This window comes from Budorcas taxicolor, chromosome 11, assembly GCF_023091745.1.
Source record: "Budorcas taxicolor isolate Tak-1 chromosome 11, Takin1.1, whole genome shotgun sequence".
Classification (NCBI taxonomy): Eukaryota; Metazoa; Chordata; class Mammalia; order Artiodactyla; family Bovidae; genus Budorcas; species Budorcas taxicolor.
Genome location: NC_068920.1, coordinates 31,471,018 through 31,491,376, shown reverse-complemented (window position 1 = coordinate 31,491,376; position 20,359 = coordinate 31,471,018). Strand labels below are relative to the sequence as shown.

Here is a 20,359-nt window from a genome sequence, read left to right as displayed (position 1 = left end):
GCTGTACTCTTGCCAATTTCTGAATCACTGAATAATGCAATTTAATTAAATAAATGTGTAACCATCTATAGTGTGTCATGCAGCAATAGGTAACCGTGTGCTCTTCTATAATTTACAGCCTCCAAGTATGTTCAGTCAGTCAGTTCAGTTGCTCCATCATGTCTGACTGTTTGCAACCCCATGCACTGCAGGATGCCAGGCTTCCCTGTCCATCACCAGCTCCCAGAGCTTACTCAAACTCATGTCCATCCAGTCTGTGATGCCATCCAACCATTTCATCCTCTGTCATCCCGTTCTCCTCCTGCCTTCAATCTTTCTCACCATCAGGGTCTTTCCCAATCAGTCAATTCTTTGCATCAGGTGGCCAAAGTATCAGAATTTCAGTTTCAGCATCAGTTCTTCCAATGAATATTCAGGACTGATTTCCGCTAGTATTGACAGGCTTGATCTCCCTGCAGTCACAGGGACTCTCAAGGGTCTTCTTCAACACCACAGTTTAAAAGCATCAATTCTTTGACACTCAGCTTTCTTTATAGTCCAACTCTCACATCCATACATGACTACTGGAAAAACCATAGCTTTGACTAGACAGACCTTTGTTGGCAAAGTAGTGTCTCTGATTTTTAATATGCTGCCTAGATTGGTAATAGATTTTCTTCCAAGAAGCAAGTGTCTTTTAACTTCATGGCTGCAGTCACCATGTGCAGTGATTTTGGAGGCCCTCAAAATAAAATCTTTTACTGTTTCCATTGTTTCCCCATCTATTTGCCATGAAGCGATGGGACCAGATGCCATGATCTTAGTTTTTTGAATGTTGAGTTTTAAGCCAAGTTTCCCACTCTCCACTTTCACTTTCATCAAGAGGCTCTTTAGTTCTTCTTCACTTTCTGCTATAAGGGTGGTGTCATATACGCATCTGAGGTTATTGATATTTCTCCCAGAAATCTTGATTCCAGCTCGTGCTTCATCCATCCCAGCATTTTGCATGATGTACTCTGCATATAATTTGAATAAGCACGGTGACAATATCCATGTATGTTGGATTACAGGAAAAATTCTGATCAATAGAAATTCTAGTCTGAGATAATTCAGGGTATAAAATGCCATCTCCCCATACATTCTTTTATAAACAAAACTGGAATTAAGAGACCAAAGAAGATAGAGTAGGAAGATGGAAGAACTATGTGAGCTAGTTTAAAACCAAATTCTTTGCTTTACAAAAGTGGACGTAAACAGTTTGAATAGTTTGTTCATGAACTCAAAGTATCCTTTTATAACTTTTCAGTCTGTATCTGTATTATTTATTTAGTAGTCTTATTTATTTATTTATGTATTGGTTGCACTGCCTGGCTTGTGGGATCTTAGTTCTCCAAGCAGGGGTTGAACCTAGGCCCTTGGCAGCAAAAGTGCAGAATGCTAACCACTGGACACCTGGGAATCCTATATCTCTAAATAGTTGGAAATGCTGTTTCAGGTCAGTGACACTTCATAGAACATAGAAAGTGAGGAACATAGTAATTCTTGTCTATTAGCTCCAAAAATACTTCCGCAAAGAAAGCTGAGTGCTGAAGAATTGATGCTTTTGAACTGTGATGTTGGAGAAGAATCTTGAGAGTCCCTTGGAATGCAAGGAAATCCAACCAGTCAATCCTAAAGGAAATCAGTCCTGCATATTCATTGGAAGGAATGATGTTAAAGCGGAAAGTCCGATACTTTGGCCACCTGATGCAAAGAACTAACTCACTGGAAAACCTACTGATGCTGGGAAAGATTGAAGCCAGTAGGATGGGACGACAGTGGATGAGATGATTGGATGGCATCACTGAATCCACGTACATGAGTTTAGGCAGGCTTTGGGAATTGGTGATGGACAGGGAAGCCTGGTGTGCTGAAGTTCATGAGGTTGCAAAGAATCGGATAAGAGTGAATGACTGAACTGAACTGAATTACTATTTGATAGCTTTCACTTAGTATAAATTTGGTGATAGGTAAGGAAAACAAACTTGATGAATTCTTCATATTTCACTGGTATTATATCATATTATATCACAGTACAATCTGTGAAAATAAGTATAGAAATAAAAAACAAAATAAATAATAAGGAAGAATTTTGAAGCTCAATTTTCTATGACCAGAAATTGAAGGGAAAATAACATATCGAGCAAGAGAGATATTCCTGAGATTTTTTTTTTTCACTCTGCCTCCATTTTTAGCAATATTTTAAGGTAATGTTTGACAGGTTGTCCATTTGAATTATGAAGTATCTTTGGAATCAGGGTTCACAATTTATCTCTGTTAATTAGTACTCAAGGCATTATTTGCTTTAATTACTTACTTGCTTCCTTGCTTGGAGAAAAAGAAATCATGATATACTGCTTAAAAACTTCCCTTAACTCATGTATGAGTTAACATTTGTTTTTCTAGTTGAGTAACCATAGCCCTACACTCAAATTCTTAAAATAAAACAACATAATAACTTCATTGTTCACATTATGATATATTAATTTACAGGAAACATGCAGATTAACAAGCCTTAGTATTATCCAACTATACAATATATGCATATTTGAGGCAAATTTTTGTATCTGATTTTATTCAAGAACATGCAAGAATATGTAAACAAATAGTTTTATCAACTTATATCCCCCACACAAATTCAACATTAGAATTCCAAGGGGGCTTCCCTAGTGCCTCAGTGGTAAAGAATCTGCCTGCCAATGCAGGAGACACCAGTTTGATCCCTGATCCGGGAAGATCCCACATTCCATGCAGCAGTTAAGCCCACTTGTCACAACAGGAGAAGCCACTGCACGGAGACACCTGAGCACCATGAATGAAAGCTCCCAGTCGCCGAAACCAGAGAAAAGGCTGCCACAGCAATGAAGACTCAGCACAGCCAAAAAAAAAAAAAAAAAGGTTTTGTGGATAATGTCCTATTTGTTCAAGTTTCCCTTACATTACCTAGTCGCACACTGTTAGCACAACCAGACTGGAGTTTCCCATTTATTTTTCTTTATATAATGCCTTCTGCTTCACAAACAGTAAACAATTAGAAAGGCAGTATAATTTCACATCTCAACTTTCTCATAGCCTTTTTACTGATGCCTTGGAAGAATTTTCTAGATTTCTTAGGGTCAGAGTCTCCTTCTGATCGCCCTCCTCAAAGCCCCCTCTACTTCCTTGTTCCTCAAAGTGTAGATCAGTGGATTTAGTACAGGAGTGATCACACTGTACATAATGGCAATGATCCGTTCCTGGTCCATGGAGCTACCTGTGGCAGGAGGAATGTAAGTGAAGATAACAGGAGCATAGAAAAGAACAACTACCATGAAGTGGGAGGCACATGTAGACAGTGCTTTATGGAGCACGCTGCAAGAATGGGTCTTGAAGAAAAGATACATAATGATATAGAAATAGGAGAGAAGGGTTAGAGAGAATGAGCCCATGGCAATGGTCCCTGTCACAGAATGAAGTAGCCATTCATTGAGCTCAATGTTTCCACAGGCCAACTCCAGCAATGGCTTAACATCACAGAACAAGTGATGGATATGGTTGGAACCACAGAAGTTTAAGCGAGAGGTCATTACTGAGTGCAGTAGGGCATGGAAAAACCCAGTGATCCAGATAGTGATAGCCATCTGGGTACAGACCTGATGATTCATGATGAGAGTGTAACGAAGTGGTTTGCAGATAGCCACAAAGCGGTCAAAGCCCATCATGGCCAACAACATGGCCTCTGTACTGCCTAGGAAGTGGAAGAAATGAAGCTGGCTTATGCATCCCAAGAAAGAAATTGTTTTGTGGGTAGACAAGAAGTTCTCTAGCATCTTTGGCAGAGTCACCGTGGAGTAGCAGATATCTAGACATGACAGGTTTCCCAGGAAAAAATACATAGGAGAATGGAGTCTTGAATCAGAGAGGACAACCATCAGGATGGCTCCATTCCCAGCCACATTGACAATGTAAATTGCAAGGAAAACCACAAAGAGAACAGGCTGCAGTACTTGGATGTCTGTCACTCCTAGGAGGAGAAATTCAGTGACTGAGGTTTGATTCAGCATCACTTGAAAGAAAAGACAAAATAAGATATGAAATGATATCTCTCATGGGAACCAGAATCCTGCAGCTGAGGATTTCCCATCTAGACAATAATATTTTGAGGGAGAGCATTGTTGTTTTGGGGCTTACCTGGTGGCTCAATAGTAAAGAAGCAACCTATAAATGTAAGAGACATGGATTCAACTCCTGGGTCAGGAAGAATCCCTGGAGGAGGAAATGGCAACTCTCTCCAATATTCTTGCTTGGAAAATTCTGTGAACAGGGGAGTCTAGAGGGCTACTGTCTATGGGGTTGCAAAGAGTTGGACATAACTGAGCACATACACAAAGTTTGGGAAACCCATGAGTGAAGGAAAAGATTTGATGTGACCTCAATAAAAAAGTGAATTAACTAGGAAACATTTCTAGGGATCCCATGGGACATTCATCTTTATAGCTAGAGAATATTTTGAGTAATTATCTAACCTTTATTACACCTTTACTGAAGGCTGGCACCAAAGAATTCAGAGTAGCTTTCCTTAATATCCATGTGTAGCCAGGAAACTCTTGCCTTCTGTGAAGGGACAGTGCTGTGCAGATTTGATATTTCAAGTTAACGATGTTTTAAAAAAAATTGCACAAAAAAATGCCTGTTGGCTTTTCCGTCTATATTTGAGATAATAGGTTAACAGGCTGTTGTTTACTTGTGGTTTGCTGCACTATTGCGATTTCCAAGGGGCTTTGAAGCAGTTTTTATAGGATTCTTCTAAGGGTGGGTCTCAAGGGAGCCATAGGAGGACACACCATCTGTGTGTTGAACCCATAGTCTGTCCAGTTTAGACTGCTTTCCCGGTCTGTCAGTTAGAAATTCTACTTTATATAAAAAGGCCTTTTAAAACTGCAGGATCTTCAATTTTTTTAATATACTAGTAAAGAGGATCTACTTTCCATTTTCCAGAACATAGAAAGCTGGACCAGTCTTGCACTGAAGCGACTGCCATGCTACCTCTTAGCACATGGACGTCCTGTTGAAAGTGCTGTCCTCTGGGACAGGACGATCAGACTCCGGATAGACTGTGAGTGAGTCAGCTCCCTCCCCGTAGCTGGTAGCTGTCTTCTCTCTGCTATATATTTGTATCTCCAGAGAGAAGGGGCTTTCTGATTCATGGACCCCAGATAGCTTCTTAACTGTTACTCCTCCAGAGCTTGCATCTCAGACTTAGGAAACCCTGCTCAGCTCGGACAGTTACGGAATATGTAAGTGACTTCCGGTCTAAGGCACCACCTTGTCCCCCAGCAGCTGGTGTGAGCTCCCTGGTTAATTCCGCCTTGCGGTGTGAGAAGGCGCAAGTGAAGGCACCAGTGAAGGCTGATGCGGTCTAAGCTATAGGAACTGAGGTCTGGAGTCCTGAGTGCTGTGAACTCTGGGGCACAATCTTCACTGGCTCTAGGCTTAAAGTCTTCTCCACCCCAACTGAAGGAGGGGGCCACATGCCACCGTGGCCACGGCAGAGACTGGTGTGGCTCAGAAACAAAGGGGCAGAATCACTTCTAGCAGAAATAACGCAGGAGTATTTAGAGAGACGGAGCGTCCTCCTCACTTGGTCATGCTGGAGAGCCACCCGAGTTTGAACAACGAGGGTGCGGCCCAGTCTTTCTCGTCATCGACCAGCTGCCTGAACAGGGAGCCGGCCTGCCTGGGGTCGTCTGCTCGGGAGAGCGCGGGGGCGGGGGTGGGCGGGGGTGGGGTGGGGGTTCCTGCCGCTGTGTGGAGAGGAAAGTGCCTTAGTGTCCACCCGGACCCCGGCCGCCCGCCCCCGACTCCACTCGGGGGTCCACGCGGCAGGCACATGGCGGGTCTGAGCAGCACGGCCAGCTCCCGAAGGGCACTGCTTAGTCCAGATGGAAAAGGACACGTGGCCGACTGAGGGGCTGTGGCGGGACAGCTGACACCGGAAGCGAGGACTGGAGGAAGAGGAGCGTGTGCCTCCTCCCTGTGGCGTGTTCCCCTCGGGGGCAGAGCTGAACGGTCAGCTACCAGAAGGAAAGTGGACAGCTGTGGGGAAATCTCAGAGCACAGGTCTGGGCTCAGGAGCGGGAGGCTTGTGCACAAACCTTTTTGTCCCCCCCTTATTCCCATCTCCCAAGTTTTAAAACCCGGTGTTGATTGAAGATTTTGGACCTGACTGGGTTTGATGGCAGGGAATATGGAAAGGAGACATTGCGAGTACTTTTATTCAACCAGAGAGCAAATGAGGACTACACGCTGGAAGGAAAGGAGTTGTGTGAGCTCTCAGACACACTTGTACACAACGCACTTCAGAGACTCCCGGAGGACTCCCGCAGCTATCCCAGCAGATGGCAGCCTACTGAGACACAAGGTCTATCAACAAGAACAGGTGAAACTCGAGGAAGCAGACTCCCTACCCGCCTAAGAGAAATGAGAGACGAAACCATCGCTGAAACAGAGCCGTTTTTTTTTTTTTTCCCCCCCAAATAAGTACAGTCGTAGTGCTGGGTTAGCAGTTAACTCTTCTACCCCCTTAATCTTAAACACAAGCTATAGTCTCGCTCCGTCCTGCACATTTTCTGCAACCGTGGCAGCCTGAGAGTCATTTCTGCCGTCAGGCTACGTGATAGTGTCAGTGGGCATATTTTAAAACCTCTTTTAGCTCAAGCTAGTAACATCTTGTACTTCCTTATTGCGCCGCCATTAAAAGAAGCATTAGTGTACCTTGAAAAAAAAAAGAAAGTTGACCAGATTTACTTCTTACCTTTTTCAGAAGAAAAATAAACAGTAGAAAACTATGAAAAATAAAGAGTAGAAAAATGTTTGAAGTGATAGTTTATATTCGGATTATAGTATAAGCTCTTCATATTCCAAAACCTCTTCTTTCTGAAATTCTTCCTTTTGTTTATGATCAATGGTTCTCTAGATATATAAACTCTGAGAGAGGGTGTCCCCTGGGTTTGAGAGCGGTATTGCAAGAATAAACAAGATACCTTTCTATACCTGCAATTTAAGAGAATTCTTGGGGAATTCCTATCTTGAGTTCCATTTTTCTCATTTTTCCTCTTTTCTTTCCTGTTTCTTTCTTAGTTTCAGAACCACAGGCAGTACAATTCTCAGTGGCCTCAAATTTTCTTAAATTATCTTTCATTTCCTGGGACAGAGGTATGGATATACTTTCTCATCTTGGAACCTTCCTTGGAAAAACTATAAAATGGAAGGAAATTGGGCTATGACATTTAAGGCATGAGGGTCAGTCATATTTCTTTAATCCATACAGAAGCATGATTATCTTTCAATATTCCCCTCCTTTATTACTGTGGCTTTGTGGAAAATAGAGGACTAGGGAAAAATATTCGTGCTTTGTTTCTTTTCAGTCTGACTTTTCAATGTTGGTGTTAACACTAAATTATTTCCTTTAATTTTGGAATTCCCAAGCTCACATTTCCCTCTAGGAGAATGAAGCTGGTCTCTCATTGTGTATCTTTACTTCTTGCTATACCCTTTAGGTACAAATATACTATCTGCCTCATCCAAAGGATATTTATATGTGTTCTGACATCTATCCAAGCTTTAATTCCAATGTAAATGCCATGTCCTTTGTCCATCTTTCTATTGCAAATCACTTTTTTTTTTTGCTATGCAGCAGTTCATTGTATATTCATCACATTAACAATTTCTTGTTCTAGTATATGCTATGAATATAATACAAGTGAATAGCAATTATTTTGTGCTCATTGTGTAAGTGATGTTTCTGAGTCTATGTATTTGTAATTCCATCCTTTCTTCTGTATGTTTAAAGTGATGCCAAAAGTGCTGGAGGACTTCCTGGAGAAGGCATTCAACTCTATGATTGGTTGCTTGACCCAGTTCTTTATCTTTGGCTCTCTAGGGACAACTGGATGCTCCTGGCTAGCGGTCAAGGAATATAATCACTACTGAAAAATTGTTACTCTTGCTGCCACGCACTCCCAGACAGTACTTGGGGCTGGTGGGCATAGCCTGGCTCTTTGGCTTCATGGTACATGGCTAGGTTGTGGCCCTGATGGCCCAGCAGAGGTCCAGCGGCACAACCACATTAACCAATTTTACTGTGACTTTAGAGCCTTTGTTATGAGTGGCCTGCTCAGATCCTGGAGTGAGTGGTCCAGATGACAACACTCATTCATTCATTGTGTGGTTATCTCATTATTCCTTTTGGACTGATTCTGATATCCTATGCCTGGATTGTAGTGATTGTATTGGCAGATCTTGCTGTGGTCAGCAAGAGAAAGGCTCACCCACATGGTGAGAAGTCTTCCAAGAATGTTTGAAAAAGCATATCTTTGTCTATTCTCTTGTTCCCCTCTAATCTTTCTATGGTTCCTCTAAAAGTGAGGCAAGTATGGTAATTTTAAGTGTTAGATTAAATTTTTTTATTTTAAATTCTATTATTTCTCTATTAAATAGGTCATGAATATTTTATATAAAAAACAAACACAAATAGCATCACTAAAAGAAACCTAGAAATACTGTTTATTTATAGCAATGTTTTATGACATCAGAATTGCATTTTATGCATATGTATAAATAACAGAAGTTGGATCATTAAGTTTATAATCCGATTTTCCAGTGAAATCTTTTAGGACAATTCTTTTTCAAGATCAACAAATACATACTGGCTTGGCAGAAAAAAAACTGAATGAACTTTGTGGCCAATTCAATGTTTTATTCTTTGGGGCTTTATAATATGGCTAAACATGACATTCTTAAATATTCTTTTGTCACTGGGAATTTTTAGTTGTATTCCATTCTTTCACTGTTGTATTCCATTCTTTCACTGTTGTATTCCATTCTTTCACAAGCATTGTCTATTTCTTGAATTTACTTTAATGTGTTCTTTGTGGTTTGATTGCAATGTCTAAGTATACGGATATTTTAAAAATATTTAAAGCTGAATGCACTTCACTTATTCATTTTAACTTTTTGCTTTATTTTTTATCTTTTTACTGTAGGTCTTTGTTGGTTATCTATTTTAAATATAGCAGTATGTACATGTCAATCCCATCTGTCCATTGACTGATGAATGGATAAAGGTGAAGTGGAACATACATTCAGTGGAATATTACCCAGTCATTCAAAAGAATAAAATAATGCCATTTGCAGCAAAGTGGATGGATCTGGGGATTATCATACTGAGTGAAGTAAGTCGGCAAAGACAAATATCATATAATATCACATACAGCCTAAAAAGGATGCTAATGAACTTATTTACAAAACAGAAAGAAACTCACAGACTTAGAGAATGAATTTATGGTTATCAGAGGGGGCAAGTAAGGGGGAGGAATAGATGAGGAGCTTGGGATTGTCATTTTAACTTTTTATTGTAGAAAATGTCAAACATTCAGAGAAGTAGAGTTGGTAGTGTAATAGACCCTTATGTACCTGTCATCCAGCTTTGACGTCAACGTTTTGCCAGTATTGTGCCTACTATCTGCCATTCCTTTTTTTTTTTCCTGGAAAATTTTAAAGAAAATTTTAGACATTGTGTATATATTGTGCAGGCAGATTCTTTACTACTGCACCACCTAGGGAACCCATATATATTGTGCTGTATAGGTTATGTAATCTTGTATTCCCAGGGCAACTATTTATTATGCTTTCAAATTTATGAAGACATTTTTATCCACCATGCCATGATGATATTTCCTACAATTATCAAGATAGCACAAAAACACAAATTAATAGAACATTCTGAAAAATAAGGCATTAAAAGGGGAATAAGTGCATAGGACCAGTTTCTATTCTCTTACTTATGATGATGATACTGGTGTTACTGATGGGGAGAGAACTGAAGAAGGTAATTAGTAAGGTGACTCTGCTGACAAAAAGATGATATTGACTAAAGCTGATGGTGATGATCTTCATTATTAAACTGGTGATAGAAATGGCAATAGTGATCAAAATGTTGGTAATGATGGGAATAGATGATGACGTCTCAATAGTATTATATTTACAAAGCAATTTAAAGAGCAGCTCATCCAATCAACTCTAAAGAATATTATATATATATATAATATACTTAATTATATAACATAATGTAATGTATATTATACTTCCTTTGACTTCCCTGGTGGCTCAGATGTTAAAGCGTCTGCCTACAATTTGGGAGACCCGGCTTCAATCCCTGGGTCAGGAAGATGTCCTGGTGAAGGAAATTGCAACCCACTACATTATTCTTGCCTGGAAAATCCCATGGATGAAGAAGCCTGGTAGGCTATAGTCCATGGGGTCGCAAAGAGTCAGACATGACTTCACTTTCACTTTGACATATTATTGATATAATGTTTTGAGATAATAATATAGATAACAAATAATATAGATACTTATAGCTGGAATACATATACAAGCTTGCACCTAGAGTGGGACCTGGAAGCTAGTTCTCCAAATTTCTATGTAATGTTATATCCAATATACCTTATCATACAGTGTGCCATGTGAAAGCCTTGGTGTTAACTGACTCATTTTATCAGTGTGGTGGTGAAGAGTGTGATTTTTCTTTTCCCTAAAACACTTGTTTCTTGGAATTATTCCTAATATCATGAACTCTCTTGAGGAAGGCAATGGCACCCCACTCCAGTACTCTTGCCTGGAAAATCCCATGGACGGAGGAGCCTGGTAGGCTGCAGTCCATGGGATCGCTGAGAGTTGGACACGACTCAGTGACTTCACTTTCACTTTTTACTTTCATGCATTGGAGAGGGAGATGGCAACCCACTCCAGTGTTCTTGCCTGGAGAATCCTAGGGACAGCAGAGCCTGGTGGGCTGCCGTCTATGCGGTCACACAGAGTCGGACACGACTGAAGCAACTTAGCAGTAGCAGCAGCCATGAACTCTCTATGCCCAGAATCCTGTTCAGGGAACCCTCCACATCCTTATTTCTTAGACTATACATGAAAGGATTGAGAGTGGGGGTTACCAGGGCATACATGACAGCAGCACCCAACCCCAGAGGCATCAGGAGCTGACAGGGACTTCAGGTAGGTGGCAAAGACCGAGCTGTAGAAGAGGATGACCGTGGAGAGGTGGGAGCTGCATGTAGCCAGGGCTTTGTTTTTTCCCCTGTGCTGCTGGATCCTGAGCTACAGCAAGGAAAATATGGGCATAGGAGTTTATGATGCAGAGGAGAGGGCTGATTCCTAAGAGTCTTGTCAGAACCATCATCAGGTCCTCATTGAGGTGGGTATCAGAGCAGAAAGGCCAAAGAGTGGTCCGAAATCACAGAAAAAGTGGGGAATTTTTTGATTAGTATAGAATGAGAGCTGGCATAGCAACAGGGCAAGGACAAGAGAGATAGAATGGGCCACTCCCCATGACCCACCCACCAGCAGTGCACATCTGCAAGGAGTCATTAGGAGTGCATAGTGCAGGGGATGGCAGATGGTAGCGTAGCAGTCGTTAGCCATGGCAGTCAAAAGCAGACTGTCCATGTTAGCAAAAACTGCAAAGAAATATAATTGGGCTAGACACTCAGAGAAGGAGATCAATACGTTGCTGGTCCACAAAGTCTCCAGCATTTGGGGGGCTGTGGTGGTAGTGAAGCAGAGGTCGACCAGGGAGAGCTGGCTGAGGAAGAAGTACATGGGGGTGTGGAGGTGGATGTCAGCGCCATAGCCAGCAACAGTAGGGAGTTTCCTAAGAGACTCAGCAAGTAGAGGGCCAGGAAGAGACCAAAGAGGAGCTGTGGCTTGTCTGGGTCACTGGACAGTCCTGAGAGGACAAAGTCAGGGTTCTTGCTGCAGTTCATTTCAGGTCTTGATGGGTACAGGAAAAGAAGCAGCATGAATAGGATTCACTTAGTTAGCTACAGATGGATAAAACCTTGGATCCTTTCTTTCTCTTGGCAATGAGTTTTACTTATACCACCAATGGGAAGAATGGATAAACAAAATACCAGTGGGGAAGACAAGAGGTGTACCTCACAAAAGATGGTCAAATTAAGGAAATATCAAGGGAAGAGAATGAGAGAAACAGAGATTTCCTGGAGGTATTAAAGTGTAAAGAGTTTTCTTAATGATACTTTGTATAATTGGTGATTTAACTACTTGCTTGTTAATCTGTTTTCTTCACAAGACCGTGAGTCTTTCAAGGCACAGGCTGTGTTTCAGTACTTAGCTTAAAGCCTGGCACATAGAAGGGGCTCGATAAATACCTACCCACCTACACAGTCAGTGTCCTCCTAACTGTTTTCACAAGGATCATGCCCCCATCCCATACATTCTCCATACTATGATCTTTTCAAAAAAGAAGATCTCATCATGTCACTTAATTGTTTAAAAAATGGGTCTCTACATACAAATGGCCAGTAGGTGCATGAAAAGATGCTCAGGATTGCTAATTATTAGAGAAATGCAAATCAAAACTACAATGAGGTACCACCTTACATGAGTAAGAATGCCCACCATTAAAAAGTATACAAAATAATAAATGCTGGGTAGAACATGGAGCAAAAGCAACCCTCTTACACTGTTGGTGGGAATGTAAATTGTTGCATCCACTGTGGAAAACAGTATGGAGGTTCCTCCAAAAACTAAAAGTAGAGTTGCCATATGACCCAGCAGTTTCACTTCTGGGCATATACCCAGACAAAACTATGATGAAAAAAGTCACATGTACCCCTATGTTCACAGAAACACTATCTACAATAACAAAGCCATGGAAAAACCTAAATACCTAGTGACAGATGAATGGAGAAAGATGTTGTAAACATGGAACACAATGGAATATTTAGTTCAATCCAGTTCAGTCGCTCAGTTGTGCGTGACTCTTTGTGACCCCATGAATCGTAACACTCCAGGCCTCCCTTCCAATGAGTCAACTCTCCACATGAGGTGGCCAAAGTATTGGAGTTTCAGCTTTAGCATCGGTCCTTCCAGAACACCCAGGACTGATCTCCTTTAGAATAGAGTGGTTGGATCTCCTTGCAGTCCGAGGGACTCTCAAGAGTCTTCTCCAACACCACAGTTCAGAAGCATCAATTCTTCAGTGCTCAGGTTTCTTTACAGTCCAACTCTCACATCCATACATGACCACTGGGAAAACCATAGCCTTGACTAGACGGACCTTAGTCGGCAAAGTAATGTCTCTGCTTTTGAATATGCTATCTAGGTTGGTCATCCCTTTCCTTCCAGGAGCAAGCATCTTTTAATTTCATGGCTGCAATCACCATCTGCAGTAATTTTGGAGCCCAGAAAAATACAGTCTGCCACTGTTTCCACTGTTTCCCCATCTATTTCCCATGAAGTGATGGGACCAGATGCCATGATCTTTGTTTTCTGAATGTTGAGCTTTAAGCCAACTTTTTCACTCTCCTCTTTCACTTTCATCAAGAGGCTCTTTAGTTCCTGTTCACTTTCTGCCATAAGGGTGGTGTCATGGTAGTTTACTGCAATTGTAATATGGAGGATGTAATCACATTTATTTAAATATTTAGGTTATTTAGTTAATGTTGGTCTCTCTAACAAAATGATAGGATCATTATGTCTGAGATTGAATCAGATTTTCCTTTCCAAAGCTTGGAGATCGAAGTATGGTGTATGTCAGAAAATGAAATAAATGGTAAGTGAAGGTAGGAGAGGACGATGGGTTGTCTTCCCCTGAAAGTATTTCTTCATTTCGAGAATAAAATTTCTTTCCTACAAAAACTGTCCTGGTAACATGGGGTGGCAACATAGATTCATCTAATTCCTTCATCAAGTTGAGACCAAGTACAATAAGTTTTATTTCCTATGAAACGTCCTTCATTTCAGACTGTTTCTCACTTTTTAAATTGTCATTCTTTTTGAGCTTTCTCTAGTCAACTCATTCCCAGTTAGTTTCACCAGCAGCTAACAGGCTTCACTGTCTCTACCTCTAGTTGCTAAGATCCAAGCTGTCAGCATCTGCCATAAATTTTAGGGCTTTCTTCTTTGGGCTTGATTCTCCCTGGTTTACATCTTTCTAATATCTTTTTTTGTGTTGCATCACATATCCACTGGTGCCTCTCTTTATCAAGAACTTCTGCATCTTCATCCTCCTATCAGTAAGATAGGATTTTCCATTACTCAGCAGCATTCATTCTCCTTTTCTCAATTATAGTATAAATTCCTGGGAGTAGAGACCATGCATGAGTGCGTGCATGCATTCTAAGTCGCTCAGTCGTGTCTGACTCTTTTGCAATCATATGGATTGTAGCCTGCCAGACGCCTCTGTCCATGGGATTCTCCAGGCAGGAATACCAGAGTGGGTTGTCATGCCCTCCAGGAGGTCTTCCTGACCTAGGGATTGAAGATACATTATATCTTCTGCACTTGCAGGCAGGTTCTTTACTACTAGTGTCCCCTGGGAAGCCCAGTAGGGATGAGGGTTCTTTAAACTATTTTAAGCACCACCTAGGTCATGAGTATATGGTTGTTTCCAAGGATTATTGTTCAGTAGTTGCTCTCAAAACATGAGGACATCTATGTCTTTCTCATGTATGAGTAGAGGAGAAAATGCCCTTTGTGTCAACTACTGTGAAGAGATGAACTATATTCTGCTTCTTGGAAATAATCAATTACACCTGAATAAAAGTTTTATTTGTGTCTGTTAATAATGAGTTGTGTAAGGCAGATGCTCTTCAACATTTTTGCAGTCTGTGGCATCTATAATCAAAGCCTTATAAGGAATCTTGTGATAGGCACAGTTACATTTTCTTTTCCACTGATATATCATTTCTCCCTTGTTTCTTTAAATGTAAACTTTAAATGTTCCAATGTTAACTGACTCAGGATAAAGAGACTTAACACTTTTCTTCTTCAAGCCAAGCATTTTTAAATGGGGGCTTCCCTCGTGGCTCAGACGGTAAAGCGTCGCTTGCAGTGCAGGAGACCTGGGTTAGATCCCTGGGTTGGGATGATCCCCTGGAGAAGAAAATGGCAACCCAGTCTAGTACTCTTGTCTGGAAAATTCCATGGGCTGAGGAGCCTGGTAGACTACAGTCCATGGGATCACAAAGATTCAGACACTACTGAGCGACTTTTCCACTGATATATCATTTCTCCCGTGTTACTTTAAATGTAAACTTTAAATGTTCCAATGTTAACTGACTCAGGATAAAGAGACTTAACACTTTCCTTCTTCAAGCCAAGCATTTTTAAATACGTAACACCAGAGATTCTGAAACCTTAGCATGCTTAAGGATCAGAGGTTCTGATTTAAGAGTTCTGAAGCGGGACATGAGAATTTGCTTTTCTATCATTCTCCAACATCAGATGATGCGGATGTCATTAATGTGCTGTGTAGAATTCAAATATAGCAAAATATATTCTTTTGTCATCTGTATTGCTCTTTTTTGCTTTCATTGTCTCTTATCATTTTTATTGAGAACTGAAAGATTTCCCACTTTTTACAAGATTAAGTCTTTCTATACTCCTTTATCTCTTTCAGTTCAGTCACTCAGTTGTGTCCCACTCTTTGGGACCCCATGGACTCTAGCCCACCAGGTTCCTCTGTCCATGGCATTTTCCAGGCAAGAATACAGGAGTGGGTTGCCATTTCCTTCTCCACTTACCGCTTTAGAATATTACTTCTTCAGCTCAGACAGAGCTGTAATTCTCACATTCCAAATCTCTCAGGTTATGCCTTCTTGACTATTACTGAATAGTCTCACTGTTATTATACCCACCTGTAGGTTTATATTGTATCCATCTCTCAATTATAGTATAAATAAGAGAATTATACTATTATATGTATGTATATATATTTAAAATTCTAGAGAATATATGGTTTACCTTAGGTCTCAAGACAAGTGTGGCTCAATATTGAACTTACCTAAATACTGTTTTAACACCTCAAAGTAATGAGGGTTTTCTAACCATCTTTAAAATTTTGGCCTCAGATAGAGCATACCCTCAACCTGGTGAGTTCCTGTAGCCTTCTCCAGATGATGGCCCACTCCTCTGATTTTAAAGCAAAGTCTTCAAAAAGCTCAGTGTCTCCACTACTTGCTGCCAATTACTTTTCAAACCGTTTGCCTTTAATCTTCTCTTGAACTGAGTTCAATGAAACTTTTGGTCTCACCATTCCACTGAATTCATTCTTATCAATGTCAAAGTTCAATTCTCTGTCTTTAAATTACTTGACCTCTCGGTAACACTTAACAGACTTGATGCTTTTTTCTTACCTCAAACATTAAAAAAAAAAAAAAAAAACCCAAAACAAAAAAACCTGGCTTTCAGAATACCCACCCAGCTCTCACTTTCCAGTGCAGACTTGTTTTCAGCCTCATTGGCTGCTTGCTGCTCCTCCTTCTTCTTATTCACTTTTGTACCTCTCCTCTTTCGGTCTTTTATGCCTCACATATCTATAAACACATAGCTCTCAAATTATACCTTTAATTTCAACTTATATTTCTAACTCTAGACATATATATTTAATTTCCAACTAAACATTTCTACCATAGCAGTTTTACCATTTAAGATATGCTCTTTCAGCTGGTTTGATTTATATACTGTCCTGGAAACAGATACACAAATCAAAAGAGACTTTCTATGTTATATAGCCCACCAAGTACAGAACTTGACCTCTCTATGGTCCACTTTGAAAGCTGATCCCATTACTCCATTTGCCACATGACATCTTCAACCCCTGCCTCTGGTTTCTCTAATCTTTACTCTGTAAGTGATGACCTTAGAAATATTCGTTCTATCCAATGTTATTGGTAGGTGGATGGGAAAGAACAAAGAATTTGAGGGCCTTGGAATATTCTGATGTACCAGCTAAAGACAATGCATTTAGGAGCTGAGCATTATCAATCTTCATTTCTCCTGGGACCAGAAAGAGTTTGCCTCAAAATAAATCTTTCTGGCCTTGGAGGCTCAGTTCCCAAAGTTACTCATTAGTGAAAAACCTCGAGGAATTTTCTGTTGAGAAAGTTTCCTATAGACAGGGTTGAGGATGAAAATTAACAATTAAACAGAAGCCTAACATTGATTTGGAAGTAACTTAGAAAAATTACTTAAAACGCAAAACTTCTACTATTCACTACTCTGTCTCCTGATGTAAGAATAACTTGAAGAGGCTGATATACAGCTACAATATATCATATGTGTCCTTTTATTTTCAGTGCTCTGAACTTTTGTCATAAAATATATTGAAGTTTATAAAATTATTTTCATACATCTATTGATAAAGTCATCTCAGTTGAGATCTGAAATATATTAAATGGAGTTAATGCCTCCCTACTGTACTCTTCCCAATTTCTGAACCACAGAATAATGCAGCTTAATTGAATGTGTCTAAACGTCTGTGTTTTGGGTAAGAGTGTGTCATGCAGTGGTAGGTAACCATGTGCTCCTCTATAGTTTAGTCTCCATGAAGGTTAGATTATGTAAAAAATTCTGATCCATAGAAATTCTGGTCTGAGATAGTTCAGGGTTAAGATGCCTTCTCCCCATACACTTTCTTTTATAAACAAAACTGGAGTTGTCACTGTTTTGTCACTAGAACAAAACTGGACCAAAGAAGGTAGAGTTGGAGAACCATGTGAGTAAGATTAGGACCAAATTCTTTGGATCTACAAAAGTGAATGTAAATAGTGTGAATGATCAGTCCATAACCTCAAAATATCCTCCTATATTCTTACCTGTATATATCTCTAGTTTACTTATTTATTATTATTATTTATCTGTGGTTGTGCTGCCCAGCTTGTGGAATCTTAGTTCCCTAAGCAGGGATTGAACCCCAGCCCTTGGCAGTGGAAGTGCATAGTCCTAAGCACTCCAGGGACACCAGGGCATCCTGTATCTCTAATAGTTGTACGTGCTGGCACTCCCCATGGTTTCAGGTCCAGCGACACTTCTAAGAACTTAGAAAGTGAGGAACATAGTAATTCTTGCCTATTACCTCCAAAAATACTTCAGCAGTTACTGTGTAATAGTTTTTACTTAGTATAAGCTTGATGACAGGTAAGGAAAACAAGAGAAATTTTGGATGAGTTCTTCATATTTCACTGATATTACATGATATTATATCACACTGTAATCTGTGAAAGTAAATATAGAAATAAAAAAGAAAATATATTAAAAGGAAAAGTCATGAAACTCAATTTTCAAGATCCCAATAATTGAGGGGAAAGTATACCAATGGGCAAGAAAGGTATTCCTGAGATTTTTTTTTTAAGGATTGGCACCCCAATCCAGGACTCTTGCCTGGAAAATCCCATGGATGGAGGAGCCTGGTAGGCTGCAGTCCATGCTAAGGGTTGGACACGACTGAGCGACTTCACTTTCACTTTTCACTTGCATGCATTGGAGAAGGAAATGGCAACCCACTCCAGTGTTCTTGCCACTGGAGAATCTCAGGGATGGGGGAGCCTGGTGGGCTGCCGTCTATGGGGTCACACAGAGTTGGACATGACTGAAGTGACTTAGCAGCAGCCACTTATAACAATATTTTACAACTATCTTTGACAGGTGGTCCAATTGACTTATAAAACATATTTAGAGTCAGAGTTCTCAAAATTCTTTAGATAAACCATGGTTATTTTATCTCTTAATTAATACTCAAAATATTTTTTGCTTTAATTACTTACTTGCTTCCAGATTGGAGAAAAACAAATCATGACATATTGATTTGTCACTTAAAAATATCCTTTAGCTCATATGTGAGTTACCATTTATTTTTCCAATTAAGTAATCAGGGTCATTAATTCAATACCTTAAAATATTACAGCATAAGACTTTATTGTTCACATTTTGATATATAAACTTACAGGGAACACACAGGTAAACAGACCTAAATACTATTCAATTACAGAGTTCATGGGTAACTAAGACAAATTTCTGTATCTAATTTTATTCAAGAACACGAAAGAATACATAACAAATCAGTTTCATCAATTGATATCCCCCAAACAGATTCAGCATTAAGATTCCATATAGTTTGTTCAAGTTTCCATTATATTATCTAGAAATGCATTATTTAACAAAATATACTGGACTTACCCACTTACATTTCCTTTATACACTTCCTTCTGTTTTTACAAATGGTAAACAATTAGAAAAGCAGTATGACTGCACATGTCAGTTTTCTCTTTGCCCCTTTATGCCTCAGAAGAATTCTCTAGACTTCAGGTCAGAGTCTTCTCCTGATCCCTCTCCTCAAGGCCCCCTTCACTTCCTTGTTCCTCAAAGTATAGATCAGTGGATTTAGTACAGGAGTGACCACGCTGTACATAATGGCAATGATCCGTTCCTGCTCCACAGAGCTACCTGTGGCAGGACGAATAGAAGTGAAAACTATGGGAACATAGAAAAGAACAACTACCATGAAGTGGGAGACAAAAGTAGACAGTGCTTTATGGAGCATGCTGCAAGAGTGGGTCTTGAAATAAAGATAGATAATAATGTAGGCATAGGATAGAAGTGTTAGGAAAAAATGGGCCAATGGCAAAGGTCCCCATGACAGTATGAGCAGCCACTCATTGAGGTCAGTGCTCCTGCAGGCCAACTCCAACAATGGCTTAATATCACAAAAGAAGTAATGGATATAGTTGGAACCACAGAAGTTTAAGCGAGAGGTCATTACTGAGTACAACAGGGCATGGAAAAACCCAATAATCCAGACAAAGATAGCCATCTGGACACAGACCTGATGACTCATGATAAAAGGGTAATGAAGTAGTTTGCAGATAGCCACAAAGCGGTCAAAGCCCATCACGGCCAGCAACATGGACTCTGTGCTGCCAAGGAAGTGGAAGAAATGAAGCTGGCTTATGCATCCCAAGAAAGAAATTGCTTTGTGTGTAGGGAGGAAGTTCTCCAGCATCTTTGGCAGAGTCACCATGGAGTAGCAGATATGTAGACATGACAGGTTTCCCAGGAAAAAATACATAGGAGAATGGAGTCTTGAATCAGAGATGACAACCATCAGGGTGGCTGCATTCCCAGCCACACTGACAATGTAAGTTGCAAGGAAAACCACAAAGAGAACAGGCTGCAGTACTTGGATGTCTATCACTGCCAGGAGGAGAAATTCAGTGACTGAGGTTTGATTCAGCATCACTTGAAAGAAAAGACAAAATAACATATGGAATGCAATCTCTGATGGGAACAGAGTCCCACAGCTGAGGATTTTCCCATCTAGACAATAATATTTTGAGGAACATTGCTGTTTAAATAAGGTCACGTGTTGGTTATGGACTGTTACTGAAACATTTTAAGAATTAGATTTATCATTAATATTTGTCTTTCATCTAGGATTTAGCCAGATTATCATCTTCTCTGATACAACTTGCCCTTTATCATCCTAAAT

The 20,359-nt window shown here is 40.2% G+C and overlaps 2 protein-coding genes and 1 pseudogene across 2 annotated transcripts; all 3 read right to left on the bottom strand.

Annotated features, from left to right (window-relative positions):
* Nucleotides 1-3,134: 3,134 nt before the first annotated feature.
* On the bottom strand, nt 3,135-4,082 carry LOC128056275 (olfactory receptor 12D1-like). Its single transcript, XM_052648986.1, has one exon. The coding sequence runs from the start codon at nt 4,059-4,061 to the stop codon at nt 3,135-3,137; it is 927 nt and encodes a 308-aa protein (XP_052504946.1). The 5' UTR covers nt 4,062-4,082.
* Nucleotides 4,083-6,710: 2,628 nt separating this feature from the next.
* LOC128055575 (olfactory receptor 1361-like) lies at nt 6,711-11,834 on the bottom strand (annotated as a pseudogene).
* Nucleotides 11,835-19,180: 7,346 nt separating this feature from the next.
* Nucleotides 19,181-20,134, bottom strand: LOC128056277 (olfactory receptor 12D2-like). The gene has a single exon (XM_052648988.1). It carries the CDS (start codon nt 20,132-20,134, stop codon nt 19,181-19,183), a length of 954 nt encoding a protein of 317 aa, XP_052504948.1.
* Between the last annotated feature and the right edge of the window lie 225 nt (nt 20,135-20,359).